This window comes from Manduca sexta, chromosome 10 (genome assembly GCF_014839805.1).
Source record: "Manduca sexta isolate Smith_Timp_Sample1 chromosome 10, JHU_Msex_v1.0, whole genome shotgun sequence".
Classification (NCBI taxonomy): Eukaryota; Metazoa; Arthropoda; class Insecta; order Lepidoptera; family Sphingidae; genus Manduca; species Manduca sexta.
The window spans coordinates 12934126-12949844 of record NC_051124.1 but is presented as its reverse complement, the minus strand read 5'-3'; the positions used below and the strand labels follow the sequence as shown (position 1 = coordinate 12949844).

At 42.9% G+C, this 15719-nt stretch overlaps 1 protein-coding gene across 5 annotated transcripts in view; it reads right to left on the bottom strand.

Moving 5' to 3' along the window:
- Window positions 1–1587: 1587 nt before the first annotated feature.
- The window catches only part of LOC115444202 (stress-activated protein kinase JNK), a 125804-nt gene continuing 111672 nt past the window's right edge, over window positions 1588–15719 (bottom strand). For all 5 annotated transcript variants that reach the window (XM_037437038.1, XM_037437033.1, XM_037437034.1 and 2 more), the window contains 9 exons: window positions 13950–14079; window positions 13384–13482; window positions 12908–13006; window positions 12310–12444; window positions 11532–11661; window positions 10930–11087; window positions 10066–10191; window positions 8347–8511; window positions 1588–5437 (listed from right to left, as the gene is read on the bottom strand). In XM_037437038.1, coding sequence (XP_037292935.1) covers window positions 8347–8511; window positions 10066–10191; window positions 10930–11087; window positions 11532–11661; window positions 12310–12444; window positions 12908–13006; window positions 13384–13482; window positions 13950–14079 — 1042 coding nt within the window. In that variant the 3' untranslated portion in view covers window positions 1588–5437. The remainder of the gene's footprint in view (window positions 5438–8346; window positions 8512–10065; window positions 10192–10929; window positions 11088–11531; window positions 11662–12309; window positions 12445–12907; window positions 13007–13383; window positions 13483–13949; window positions 14080–15719) is intronic.

Sequence of the window (15719 nt, the reverse complement as noted above, 5' to 3'; positions counted from 1 at the left end):
TGTTTTATTTAATAATTCTACGAAGAATGGAACGCATATGTTTGCGTCAACAAACTATCGAAGACTTTCGGTGCTTGTGTACAAAAACATGTGTTCTAAAACCTAACCAGCATTGTGTCAACGTTTGTATTGCCTAGTAGTTCAGTTGTACGCTTACTGGGTACAACTATTATGTCTTGGGTTCGATCCTAAGGTCATGGGGCCGGGGTGCCTAATAAGTGAATTTCCATTTCCCCCGGTGTTGACTGTGGGGTTCGATACACAAAAAAACCCTGAACAAAAAAATAGGTGTAATTATTAATAAGATTTTTTAATATATGGCGCCATGAAGCACTACTGTGATTTATGGACTAAGAAGAAACATCTGATATGGGGGACAAGTTGAAAAAGTGTCCAGCAGTAAACAGAAAATTATAATTCAAAATCCACCTCAATAGCGCTACCAATAGGGTATCAAATTAATTTAGCAAGTTATAGTGTAGTTGTTGATAAAACTGTATATACCTATTTAAAACCTCATCTATAAACAATAAAGAACCAATTTCTTTTTTAATTCAATATAATTCTACTCTAATAATCTGATTTTGGTTCTTTTTAAAATTGACCCATTTGCTACCTTGCCTCCAGCATAGTTCACGCGTTTCGACGGACACTTTTTCAAACACAGAGATGGTGCTCCTAGCTTTTACACTCTATATTTTAATCAACACCTAGGGCCATATCAATAGATGTACCTCACTTTCGATCTGAAGAGCGATAACACTTGAGACGCTGTCAGATTAAAGTCAGCATCTTAAGTCATCGCTATTTAATTAAAAAATATCAACATCAGCATCTCATATGATATCCTAAGCCACAACATGGCCGAGATTGACAGCTATGTTTTGTTTATTAAACAACGCCCACTCAACTAAGACAAGCTCTTAAACGACTGCTTAAGCCTTGTTTATTAAATAGTTCAATACATAAAATGTCTATGTGAGATCCTACTCAAAGATGAGATTAATTTATAAGGCCCCTGGGTCTAAATAAAGTAAGCGCTTCTACTCATTGTCATCTTAGCAGAACACCTATTATTATACAAAATGTGAGATGACGGCATGAGATAAATGAATAATTCTTACAAAATCTTGGCGTTTCTGCACTGCTAGATTAATCTCCCAATTCATAGAGTAGTCTAATCAATCCGTTGTTAAGAAGTCTGTCCTGTTTCTTAAGTATATTGTTAAAGCATATTAATAATTAGTAAGGTAAAGAATAATATGGAAAATTAAAAGTTGTTTTGTTAGTTTACGTTCAAAATCCGGTGCCATATCTTTGAGCTGAATGTTGATGTTGAAGCATGAAGTCGTCTACGCTACTACCAATTATTCAACAAACTACAGCGGATATAGCGTTCTTGGGCTCCCAAGAATGGTCTCAATAAGTAGGTGGTAATAAACAAACACTCAAGCTTTTATCTTCAAAGGTGCAACCACTACGGGCATTGTGAATACACAATTGGAATACCAATTGCCGACCCATAATGAGATAGGGGCGAGCCTATGGGGAAATAATATGTAAAGGTATAGAAATGAATACACCACATAATAACCATTTCGATTTTATTCAGTTAAAATATGAAATAACTTACGTGTACAGTAAAAATAAGTTTCAGATATTATCAACCGTTGGCGTCGCTATCGCCTCAACACCAAGTACTCGCTGCGACTGGCGCCAGTACTCACGCTAGTACTCGCCCCAGCACACGCCAACGCATTCTACGATTACATTATTGTTGTATCGGTACCATTAACATATACATGGACATTTTGGACGTAAAGTTGTGTATTTTATTCTATCGGCGATAAACAGTTTACTAATCGCGCTTCTCTTCACTTTCGTTCCATACTCAGGCGCGGATCCAGGAGGGGACACCGAGAGCATTGCCCCCCGCGTTAACTAAAATTGATACTGATAATTTTTTTTTTACGTGAAACGAGTTGTCCCAATAGATGTCCTGGACCCGCGCCTATCCATACTAGATATATTTACAGTATAATCGACTATGTATACTTTTCAAATATCCGCTATGTATTGCCGAAATATCGTATATAATGTAATTTAATTTTTAAATAACTATACATTTAACTCCGAAAGTTGCTTGATGGTAAACATCGAGGGACCGGTCACTGATTTTAATCTATCTTCTCTCTGTTGGCAGTTCCTATTGCGCAGCAGGTAATGAACCGCCTTCAGAATAGCACGTGGGTTCGGTCTCGCAATGAGACATATTATGCTTGTTACCGTAACTTGGCTATCTCGCTGTTGGGTTGAAAGTCCCATGCAGTTACCTATTAAGTGTTATAGCTGATAGTATTGGAAGGAATATGTGGTTTGTTACTGTACTTATTTGGAAAAAAATGATCGAGACGAGTATTTCGATGTTCACCATCATCAGTAAATACATTATGCCCTTAAATTTCGAAAATTCTACCGTTTGAACCATTACAATCGGATAAGCAATGACCCAAACCGCTTTAACCTAATATCTATGGAACAAAAGTAAAGCGAAATGTCTATGGATACAAAAAACAAAACTACCGACCCCGTCCGCGATATGTTCCAAGATGGCATCGAACTTACGGTCTGGACGCAGCGCCGTGCCGGGTCCGTGGCAGGGATACTTTTATATACAGGGTCATTTGGACATTGCGTTACTAAATGAAACTACATACACGTCTTCACCTTTGATGACATTGTCATAAAAATCATCCATTAATCGGTACTATTTTCACGAAAAACCCTGGTTTTAGTTTTCAGATTTTTTTATCATTTTGTAGTCTAATGCGAATATGGCGTGTGTGTGTGTATTTCTAACTGAAAGTATGATGTTGCCGCTGCAACGAATTCTCTTAGAGTAGTAGTAGTGGCTTTAGGGCGCGTAAAATTAAAATTACTTTTTATTAATATTTATTTTGTTCGACACTTACACTTTTTAATTTTACATCTTCGGCTCAAGTAACTTATTGTAAAGTGTTATTTCCAAGTAGATAGCTATGTGGTTTCATTTAGTAACGCGACGTCAAAATGACCCTGTATATTTGTAAACTGTCCATTAGAGCTACAGTACATTCCTTCACCGTCAAAGCACGGTTCCGCCACGGCTCGGCCCCTGCACGACAGTGTCCAAATTTAAACGATCACGAAGTCTTTAATGATGTACAAACAATTATTGCTTTTAAACCTGGCATAGAAACGTACCTGTGACTACGGCTAACGAATTGTGCTACATTTACACGCGTCAAATTTCGTCACACGTAAAGCTGACGCCAATTTGTATGACCGGTATGAAGTTAGTTACGACCGACCTCTTTAGTATTTTGGCATTTTGTCGCCAGATATGCTGGCAGTTTTGTTTGATCCAAGGCGACACATCGAAACGAATCACCATGACAGGGTTTTTAGTAATCAGTAATTGCTATACTATCGGGTACTATACAACTTGCCATCAGCAAGTTGTTATCTATAATATGACTGAAGCCGAAGGAGGGGAATTGACTAACTTCACACCGGTCATAATTATTGGTATCAGCTGTAACTCATACTTACATTATAATATATCACCTAGTGAGGTTTCAAACAATAAACTACATGCCTCACACGTTTGCCTTCTTCTACAATAAAATAACTACCATAAAATAAAATTTCTACTATAAAACCTACTACATACTTGTAGTTTGTAAAATAAAAGTTACCTAAAATCGATAAAATTAATTATATTTATCCATTATTAAACATGATTGTACAGGATTATATTGCTCAAGCTATCCCATGATCGAGAATGAGATTTTTATAAATGAATGCACCTAAATACACGGGCGAAGGTGACCGAAACGTTCAGCCAAAAACAAGCATACTTTATGCCTTTGCCGCGGCAGTGTCACTTTAATATTATAGAAAAAAATAACTTTTTGGTATATCGTCTATTATAAGTTGGCAGTTTTATTGCTGGGGAGCAAAATCTTCTGATAATGAATAATCACCACAATAACAGCGTACTTTTGATCGTTACTTCATATTGAACAAGACCGTCCAGAACGTAAACAAAATCATCCATTTCGACTTTATCGACCTTACTGCCAACTTACAACGTGTGAGGCCATTAAGACACTACTTAATATAGAAATACTTACACTACTCACCGAACTGTTATATGTTAACAAGGGAACTATGGTCTAAAGAGCTACTGTGTCAGATAACGCGTCAGTCGGCTGACGCGACGCAATGGCACCGTCCGGCGCGGACGTCAGGAACAATGTAATGGTAATTAACAATTAAATTTGTCGAGATTTGTGGCTTGAATTAATTATGACCCCCTCTTTGACGGCCAATGCGGACCTGGCCGAGCATGCTTCTGTTAGGCAAATATCGACCTTATGCAGCTCGAATATTTTATTCCCAACTAGGAAATAAAATGTTTTTTTGAAGTAGCGCGCTTGCATTTCGTTTCTTATATTATAATTTCAATTTTAACAATATTGCACAATGTTAAAATTGTATTGCACATTTCCTGTTGTATTGCTCTGACCGTTCCCACATCATGTTACATAGATATTTGCTGATATGGTGCACGACAGAAGCACATACCCTCTCCGGAGTCAGCAATGAAAGTAAAGACCGTCAAGAGGAAAGTACACTACACGAATTCTTGCTACTATTAGATACTTTTTATTGGATTATTTTTTTCAGTTTTTATACTTGGTGGACAGAACAAACACATGCTATCCGGTCATGAGATTCCCTATCTGACCGTGGAATCATTCCCTCAGCACCTTTTGTGAAGATTGTTATCCAATCAACTCAAGCCACAAACCGCGCACGCGTCAAAAATTAAAATACATTAAAATTATACAATTGCACGATTAATTAATTAAAAAATAATAATTTACAATAACACATAAAGCTCAACTCTCCATTATGTCAATAATTAAAACGCACATACACTTGCGGTACACTATCAAATGATTCAACATTTACAAAAATATCAAATTCAGTCCATACGTCGGGAGAAATCACCATCACTATAGCAATTCGCAAAAGGCACTCCTTTTATGCAAATCAACGTTAATGGGACACAAAGGGGCGATACGGGGCAACAAGTAAACGGGCAACATCACCTAATCATATTATTGTACCGTTTCCGATAGCGATTTAACCCTAAACAACGGGAAGTGTCTACGGTTTTTTTTTTATATTTGAAAAATAAAATTACAAATCATTCATGTAATTAAAGTAGTTTCGACTACGCTACGTGTAACGCAGTGCGCGTCGTGTTGCACGCAACATCGCACGACATGTTGCGTGTTGCGTGTTGTATATACAGGCGGACAGTCGGCGCATTGTCCTTTTGCACTGTACTCGTCGATTACATCTCGGCGGTCAGCTCCGCCGCCACCTGCACATAACCGTACGTGTTAGTACATGGGGTAGTTGGGAAATATGGGGTACACATACATATATATATTACTTGACCGTTAGATTATGGTTGAGGGAATTTGCAGTTGAGAAGGTTTCTGAAACATGTCTGTGTAACCGTTATGTAAAGTAAAGGTAATTAATTTTATTTTTACTAGTCTGCCAGCCTAGGGTGTTGACAGTATAATTAGTGGATCTTATGAGCCTTAAAATCTAAGGTATCCTAGTGACGAGTGTGTTAATATACTATGTAATGGATTGTAATTCAAAGTTGTGGTAGTATGGCCGGTATTATGGACGGTAGTGCAGCGTGCCATCAGAGTTACAGTTGGTGTATGTGGTGTGGTGCAGTTACCTATGTGGTGAGCGCGGGCTGCGCGTGGTCGGGCGGCGCGTGCGCGGGGTACTCCACCACCTCCTGGTAGTGCAGTGTCCCATCAGAGTTACAGTTACCTATGTGGTGAGCGCGGGCTGCGCGTGGTCGGGCGGCGCGTGCGCGGGGTACCCACCACCTCCCTGGTAGTGCAGTGTCCCATCAGAGTTACAGTTACCTATGTGGTGAGCGCGGGCTGCGCGTGGTCGGGCGGCGCGTGCGCGGGTACTCCACCACCTCCTGGTAGTGCAGTGTCCCATCAGAGTTACAGTTACCTATGTGGTGAGCGCGGGCTGCGCGTGGTCGGGCGGCGCGTGCGCGGGGTACTCCACCACCTCCTGGTAGTGCAGTGTCCCATCAGAGTTACAGTTACCTATGTGGTGAGCGCGGGCTGCGCGTGGTCGGGCGGCGCGTGCGCGGGGTACTCCACCACCTCCTGGTAGTGCAGTGTCCCATCAGAGTTACAGTTACCTATGTGGTGAGCGCGGGCTGCGCGTGGTCGGGCGGCGCGTGCGCGGGTACTCCACCACCTCCTGGTAGTGCAGTGTCCCATCAGAGTTACAGTTACCTATGTGGTGAGCGCGGGCTGCGCGTGGTCGGGCGGCGCGTGCGCGGGTACTCCACCACCTCCTGGTAGTGCAGTGTCCCATCACAGTTACAGTTACCTATGTGGTGAGCGCGGGCTGCGCGTGGTCGGGCGGCGCGTGCGGGGGTACTCCACCACCTCCTGGTAGTGCAGTGTCCCATCAGAGTTACAGTTACCTATGTGGTGAGCGCGGGCTGCGCGTGGTCTGGCGGCGCGTGCGCGGGTACTCCACCACCTCCTGGTAGTGCAGTGTCCCATCACAGTTACAGTTACCTATGTGGTGAGCGCGGGCTGCGCGTGGTCGGGCGGCGCGTGCGCGGGTACTCCACCACCTCCTGGTAGTGCAGTGTCCCATCAGAGTTACAGTTACCTATGTGGTGAGCGCGGGCTGCGCGTGGTCGGGCGGCGCGTGCGCGGGGTACTCCACCACCTCCTGGTAGTGCAGTGTCCCATCACAGTTACAGTTACCTATGTGGTGAGCGCGGGCTGCGCGTGGTCGGGCGGCGCGTGCGCGGGGTACTCCACCACCTCCTGGTAGTGCAGTGTCCCATCAGAGTTACAGTTACCTATGTGGTGAGCGCGGGCTGCGCGTGGTCGGGCGGCGCGTGCGCGGGGTACTCCACCACCTCCCTGGTAGTGCAGTGTCCCATCACAGTTACAGTTACCTATGTGGTGAGCGCGGGCTGCGCGTGGTCGGGCGGCGCGTGCGCGGGTACTCCACCACCTCCTGGTAGTGCAGTGTCCCATCAGAGTTACAGTTACCTATGTGGTGAGCGCGGGCTGCGCGTGGTCGGGCGGCGCGTGCGCGGGTACTCCACCACCTCCTGGTAGTGCAGTGTCCCATCAGAGTTACAGTTACCTATGTGGTGAGCGCGGGCTGCGCGTGGTCGGGCGGCGCGTGCGCGGGTACTCCACCACCTCCTGGTAGTGCAGTGTCCCATCAGAGTTACAGTTACCTATGTGGTGAGCGCGGGCTGCGCGTGGTCGGGCGGCGCGTGCGCGGGGTACTCCACCACCTCCTGGTAGTGCAGTGTCCCATCACAGTTACAGTTACCTATGTGGTGAGCGCGGGCTGCGCGTGGTCGGGCGGCGCGTGCGCGGGGTACTCCACCACCTCCTGGTAGTGCAGTGTCCCATCAGAGTTACAGTTACCTATGTGGTGAGCGTCGGGCTGCGCGTGGTCGGGCGGCGCGCGCGGGGTACTCCACCACCTCCTGGTAGTGCAGTGTCCCATCAGAGTTACAGTTACCTATGTGGTGAGCGCGGGCTGCGCGTGGTCGGGCGGCGCGTGCGCGGGGTACTCCACCACCTCCTGGTAGTGCAGTGTCCCATCAGAGTTACAGTTACCTATGTGGTGAGCGCGGGCTGCGCGTGGTCGGGCGGCGCGTGCGCGGGGTACTCCACCACCTCCTGGTAGTGCAGTGTCCCATCAGAGTTACAGTTACCTATGTGGTGAGCGCGGGCTGCGCGTGGTCGGGCGGCGCGTGCGCGGGGTACTCCCACCACCTCCCTGGTAGTGCAGTGTCCCATCAGAGTTACAGTTACCTATGTGGTGAGCGCGGGCTGCGCGTGGTCGGGCGGCGCGTGCGCGGGTACTCCACCACCTCCTGGTAGTGCAGTGTCCCATCAGAGTTACAGTTACCTATGTGGTGAGCGCGGGCTGCGCGTGGTCGGGCGGCGCGTGCGCGGGTACTCCACCACCTCCTGGTAGTGCAGTGTCCCATCAGAGTTACAGTTACCTATGTGGTGAGCGCGGGCTGCGCGTGGTCGGGCGGCGCGTGCGTACTCCACCACCTCCTGGTAGTGCAGTGTCCCATCAGAGTTACAGTTACCTATGTGGTGAGCGCGGGCTGCGCGTGGTCGGGCGGCGCGTGCGCGGGGTACTCCACCACCTCCTGGTAGTGCAGTGTCCCATCAGAGTTACAGTTACCTATGTGGTGAGCGCGGGCTGCGCGTGGTCGGGCGGCGCGTGGTGCGCGGGCGGCGCGTGCGCGGGCGCGGCGTACTCCACCACCTCCTGGTAGATGAGCTGCTTCCACTGCTCCACCGTGTGCTCGCGCTCGTCCACGCTGTGGTCGTACGCCGCCGGCGCAGGCTACCGACAGACACACACATACGTATGACACTACGATGACTACGCAATAATAATAAGAACATAAAAAAAAACAATTGATAAAACAAAGTTTTTCACAACAAAATAAAAGAATATATAAAATAAACTAATATTGTACTATGATTACCAAGTTTGAAATAAAAAAAAAAACTTTTGTGATGTTGTTAGGGGCAAATAATAATATACGCGTGTGTCAATAATATACGCGGGTGTCAATAATATACGCGGGTGTCAATAATATACGCGGGTGTCAATAATATACGCGGGTGTCAATAATATACGCGGTAGTCAATAATATTCGCGGGTGTCAATAATATACGCGGGTGTCAATAATATACGCGGTAGTCAATAATATACGCGGGTGTCAATAATATACGCGGGTGTCAATAATATACGCGGTAGTCAATAATATACGCGGGTGTCAATAATATACGCGGGTGTCAATAATATACGCGGTAGTCAATAATATACGCGGGTGTCAATAATATACGCGGGTGTCAATAATATACGCGGTAGTTAATAATATACGCGGGTGTCAATAATATACGCGGGTGTCAATAATATACGCGGGTGTCAATTTTTAAAGTTTTATTCGATTCGAGGGTAAGTACATACACAGACCTATGGGGCATTCCACGTGAAGCGGGCACGAAAAAAAACTCGATGTCTCAGATTTTCGTAATATTTGACTATGTTATACCTGTATATGTCATCGATCCAGATACAAAATATTATTAAAGTATAAAGCCAGGTTAGCGAGTTATAGGACTTTGAAGTTTTGACTGGCCGGCTGGTATACGCCACTTCGAATCCAATTATCAAGTTTTTAAATGTTACAATAAAATAAATAAAGCAATGAAATAAATACTTCATTTAATGAGCTTTTTTATTGTATTTATGGAAATTGTAAAAAGATTTTTTTTCTTTGAAAAAAATGTGTTTCAAAGTTTCAAACTTGAATTTCACAAAGTTGGCATATTTATATTTTTTTTATTTTTTTTTCTAAAAATAGCTACTATTGTATAGATAATCCCTGCGAAGTTTCATAATGGGCTGAGAAGAAGTTTAGAAGCTAGACCGATTACAGTGCCGAAGCGCGGCGGTCGCCAGAAAGAGCGAAGTAGTAAAAACTTTCAATTAAACTAAATACTTTCGATCAGAGTATTTTATCATGTTTAGCATCGCTCTAACGATTCAATTACATCTGATTATAATATAAAAAAATATATTTATATTACTGACGGTGACGCGTCGTGTTGTTGCGGACCGACTGGCGACGGGCGCCGCAGGTGCGGGAGCGGGAGAGTGAGCGCGGGGCGAGGTATAGCCGCGACCATATATCCCGCGCGGGGTAGGCACGGAGCCGCGCGAATGGATCGCGATGTATTTCCAGCGCGTTACACTTTTTAAATTTCAATATTTTTGTTTCGTAACTTGCACGTATCAATATTTTTTTTAATAAGTATAATTCATGATATAAAACATAAATCGAGTGTTTCAGTAAAGGTGAATGTGTGCAGTATGGTGAGTACTCACGGCGTTGACCTCCCCCTCGTCGTACCACACGTTGATGTAGGGGTGCAGCAGCGCGTCGTCGACGGAGATGCGGCGCTCGGGGTCGATGACCAGCATGCGCGACAGCAGGTCCCGCGCCTGCGACGCCTGCGCACACACACCACTGTGTTAGTGACCCGCCGCACAATGAATTATACACATGAACCTTCCTCTTCAAACACTCCCTATTAGTCAAATAATAATATCAGCCCTGTATTATATACTTGCCCATTGCTGAGCACGGGCCTCCTCTACTACTGAGAGGGATTAGGCCTTAGTCCACCACGCTGGCCTAGTGCGGATTGGTAGACTTCACACACCTTCGAAATTCCTATAGAGAACTTCTCAGATGTGCAGGTTTCCTCACGATGTTTTCCTTCACCGTTAAAGTGAATGATAAATTCACAAAGAATACACACATGATTTTAGAAAAGTCAGAGGTGTATGCATTTGGGATTTGAACCTGCGGACATTCGTCTTGACAGTCCGTTCCACACCCAACAAGGCTGTCGCCACTCTTTAGTCAAAACCGAATGAATATTTGTTCAGTACTTTTTGAGTTTATTGCATTTACACAGACAGATGCGGCGGATGACTTTGTTATAAAATATGTAATAATGACTAGCTGTTAATGTTATTCACACCATTTCGGGTACAATTCTATCTGTGTACTTTTAGTGATAGAAGTAGTCTATGTGGTTTATTCAAGAAGTGTTTCATTTACATGCCAAAATTAATTTTAATCTGTTTAAAACTCTCTAGGATTACTTATAGATATCGTAGTTGTTATTGTTGGTGTTGGTGTCGGTGTCGGCAGTAGAGGTGCCGCGAGTGGCGTGGTGTTACCTTGAGTCGGTTGTGCTCGTTGCTGTCGCTGGGGAAGAGTATGTCGGGGAAGAGCCGCTCGAAGCTGTAGCCGGCGTACCGCGGGCGGTTCTCGACGTAGTTGCGCACGGTGGGCTGCAGCCGCGCCATGAAGGCCGCGGACGGCGTGCCCAGTTGCTCTACAACACGCATCACTTCATTATACTCACGATTTATTTTAATTGTGACACTTATGTGCAGCTATATTCGAGACGTGGACAAAAAAATATCTTTTATTTAGTTAAATGTCAAATTAATAACTCCATTAGTGACAGGATTACATTGTTTACAATAGTGAGACTATTGTAAAGTTAAAGTTTATATTGGGTGTAAGGAATTAAGCATTCCCGGATATTAAGACAGATGATAGTGCAGGTGATTATTGACACGATGACAATAAAGATCGCGTCGAGCGCTTCGCACGTGAGAAGTCATTGACACCGTATGTCAGCTGATTGTTATTTGTTATACATTGACGTTTTATAATTTTTTTGTTTCCTGTATAAAAACTTATAACATATACGACAAAGTAAGAAAAATAACAGGAGCTGGTAAAGCGGAATTACTATAAAATAATTACGTACCAATAATCTTGTTCCACTGATCGATGTGGTCGGTGCCCGGAAAGAGAACCCCGCCGCGGATCATCTCGCCCATGATGCAGCCGACCGACCAGATGTCCACGTTTTCCGTGTAGCCCATGCCCAGGATCACCTGGAGTTGAACATAGGGGACCAGTGAGGACAGCAAATTGTATACCCACATATTTCTAGATAAATCTAAAGTATATAAAATAATATAGGCTCAATCATGAGTTAAAAATAAAAAACAGCTTATAGGTGCAATGCGGTTTCATGTTTAGAAACAAATAATATAAACCTATATATTTTGAGATATAATATATCTAAACTTACGAGCTTAATACCTATAACCAATATAATGAAGTACGAAATAAAACGAAAAACATGACAAATGAATTGGAATTGTGATTCTTGTAATTGGGTATATGGTATTTCGCCTCTATTCGCCTGATAGTAAGCGAGACGACCGCCCATAAACAGTAGAAACACCATCCAACACCTTGAATTACAAAGTATTGTTCGATATTCCACTGCGCTCGCCATCCTGGGACATGAGATGTTAAGTTTCATTAGTTCAGTAGTTACACTGGCTACAACGTCCTTCAAACCGGAACACAACAGTGACTACACACTGCTGCTTGGCGGCAGAAATAGACATTGCGGTGGTATCTAACCTAAATTTCATTTATAACTTCTTCGTCGATTTGTTTGCGCCTATGAGGAGGCCTATTTCCAGCAGTGATCCTGCAATATAATATAAGGTTCATAGTAGTAGCGTTACCTCTGGAGCCCTGTAGTATCTGGTGACGACGTAGGGCGTCATCATGAAGGTGGTGCCGGCGGTGCGGGCCAGCCCGAAGTCCAGGATCTTCAGCGTGCAGTCGCTCTTCACCACTATGTTGGACGGCTTCAGATCCTGAACACAACCGACACCAATTTTGTCATTTTAAAAGCTTTTCGATATGTTATTAGAATCTAGATAAGTATGAAGTTTAATCGACAATAAATTAAATGAGGAAGACAATGAACCCGTGAAGGTTTTGCTTGTACTTCTTGTTTGCTTGCGTCTCCTTTGTGAAAATGATGCCCCTAGTTTTAGACAAATTGTAAGCCTGACCAGGAATATAAAAACCCTAGGGACGTTGACGTTGTCAGTACGAGAAAATAGTACCATAGTTTACCACAACATGGCGTGGTTTTTTATTTTCCTGGTCGAGCTTATAGCTCGTATATTCATTTTAAAATGTACTGTGGCTTTCTTTGTACTAAAATATTTTAAGATCCCCTTGATGTCCTCAAATCTTATTAAACTTCTTTCCTCTTTTAACGGTGTTTTCTATTCATGTAATATAAAATTATTGCTTTTGTAGATCACTCACCCGGTGTATGATGCCCGCGAGGTGCAAGTGTTTGATGCCGCACAGCATCTGGTACAGCAGGTAGCTCATGCGCTCGTGGTCCAAGTCCATCTGGATCACCTGCGGACACCAATACAGATGCACTTCAGCACACGTAGTAAGAACCATATTTTAAGAGATAATAATTTGTAAATAAATACATTTTTTTATATGCGAGCACGGCAAAGAGACCCCACTGCAGTTGATGGTAAGTGTGAATGTCGTCTGACGAGAGATGACTACCCTTCGGCGGTCGACATAATTATGCCGGCCTGTTGAAGCCTAGTCTTTTTATAACATAATGTAAGTTTACCAGTTTTTATAGATATTATTTTGAATTCGAGTAACCAGTTTCTCCTCCCTCTGGTTTTTGCTTATCACGATATTCTTCTTGGTAGACAATTTGACCTCGCGTTTCGTTCAATAGTTAAACTGTATCGTATGCACGAAATATCTACCTGACACAGGTTAGCATCCATGAGCTCCATCACCAAGTAGACGTCCTGGAACTCCTCCAGGCTTTTCTGTGGTGTGAATGCGTTTAGTAGTCCAATTATCTGGAAACAGAGCGTGACATTTCCAATTAGTTGCTGGTAGTAAAAAAGGTATTTGTGTTTCCTAATGATATAAAAAAGTGGTATTTTATTAGTGTCCAATTCGTTTCATGAAACTAAAGGTGTCAAGTGTTTAGGTTACACCTGCAGATACATTATGTGATGAAGTATCGTCGGAAAATGGAGTGTGAACGGGTTTAATTTCCAATTTGTCAAATCGCAAATACCCTGCGGAATTTATGTCCGATATGGAGATAGACACCGCTATACCAATTTTTGGAATAGATGCAGATTGGGAAACCTTAAAGTTTCAGTAAATAATTGTACGGCCTTATAATTATCGTATAAGTCAATTACAATTTATTGCACTCTACAAATATTAACAGAAAAGTATAAATTTAACAATACAGTCAGGTATATTATCGTAGAAGAACACGTAAGTAATCGCATTAGAACATGATATCACTCACGTTTTTATGGTTAACGAGTTTCATAAGTTTGAACTCGCGGTAGGCGCGCTTGGCGTGCGTGACATTCTGGAAGGGCCGCGACAGCTTCTTGATGGCGACGTTCTGCTGCGTCACAGTGTCGTATGCGGCGCTGCAACACGCGCGCAACATTCAACACAACACACAACACAGTTACACCCTGGTTTATTGTTAATTTTGATTGTTTTGTCAGCGGAATTTCGTAAAATACTCTTTATTCATATAATAATTTTAAAAATATAAAACGAGATAAATATAACTCCCAACATTAGCATGATTCAAATGACAACAAAAACATTTCATAAATAGCCAATTTAAACCACCAAGAAAAAATAAACCCCAAATTGTACACCGATTAAAATATTTCGAACCCCAGAACAATGTAAAAGTAAAAAAATAAACAATACAAATTATAAACATGCGCAAATAATAGCAAAGAAGCCATGCAAGGTCTTAAATCGTTCAATTATTCATTCGCCGATCGTCGCAGCGCGTCGTCATGCTGTGTTAGTGGTGGATGGTCACCAATGTATCAAATCAGACTATTAGATGGCAGGTCACTTATATGCGAGACGCTGTCTGTATTGATACCGTTATTATTTCTGCTGCTAAGTTATATTGTGTTAGCACTATTGTGTTCCGGATTTAAGAACATCGTAGCTAACTTTATTAATGGTAAAGTGCGGTGTCGCACTTATTTTGTAATATTTTATTTAATTCTGGCACGGCAAAGTAAGCCCAATGCACCTGCTTGCAAGTGGAGTGGGGTCCAATAGAATGTCGACTGACGAGAGATGATTACCTCTCGGCAGTCGACATGATTATGCCGGCCTGTTGGAACCGGATATACACAGGCCGATATTGAAACGCGAAACACTTACGTGGACCACTATGGCGTGTTTTAACACCTTGTGTATGGTGGTCGCTATCAGGGCGGATAAAAAAATATATAAGTACACCAGCAAATTTTAAATTCTGGAATATAATATATTTAAAGACATAGTGACGCTTACCGTCAAGCCGCTTGTTAGTCTAATGCCGATAAAAAAGATGAATAAAAGATTTTCATACCGATTTTATTTTAAACATTGCCTTTCATAATTTTCAGGACTATTGAACCGAACACTGATTTTATAATGAAATTATTTAAATTTAAATCAGCATATTTTATCCAATTATTCTCAAATCATTTCCGTAGTACAGTCATCTTGCTCAAAAGTAGGGATATCCCAGGAAGACGTATGTATGTTTTGATGCATCTCGGAATCTTTTTTTTATATGACACATACTTATCTAGTTATGTTATTGTTAGTTACAAATTATCTTTGGCATGAATAGCAACATTCATTAAAGTGTAAAAAGTTTATTTATTATATTATGTGCACATGCGCAATTTATTATTGCGGTAATCCATACACACACACCTTTACCCCACTGTACCTTATGGTAAGTGGAATGGGGTCCAATATTATGTCGACTGACGAGAGACGATTACGCCTCGACAGTCGAGAAGATTATGCCGTTTTTAGTATGAAAGCTGACTTTTAGTCTCTCCAATGCATAAATTCGTAATAATCTTACCAATGTTATTCTAGATTTTACCTCGGGCTCTGCCCGCATATATAAATTGTTCCGGGATAAATAATTTCTGGGAATAAAAAGTAGCAGTATTTAGGAGTAATGTAGTTTCCTATTAATGATTTTTTTTTTCAATAAAGAAATTTTAAATCGCTTGAATAGTTCCTCAGATTA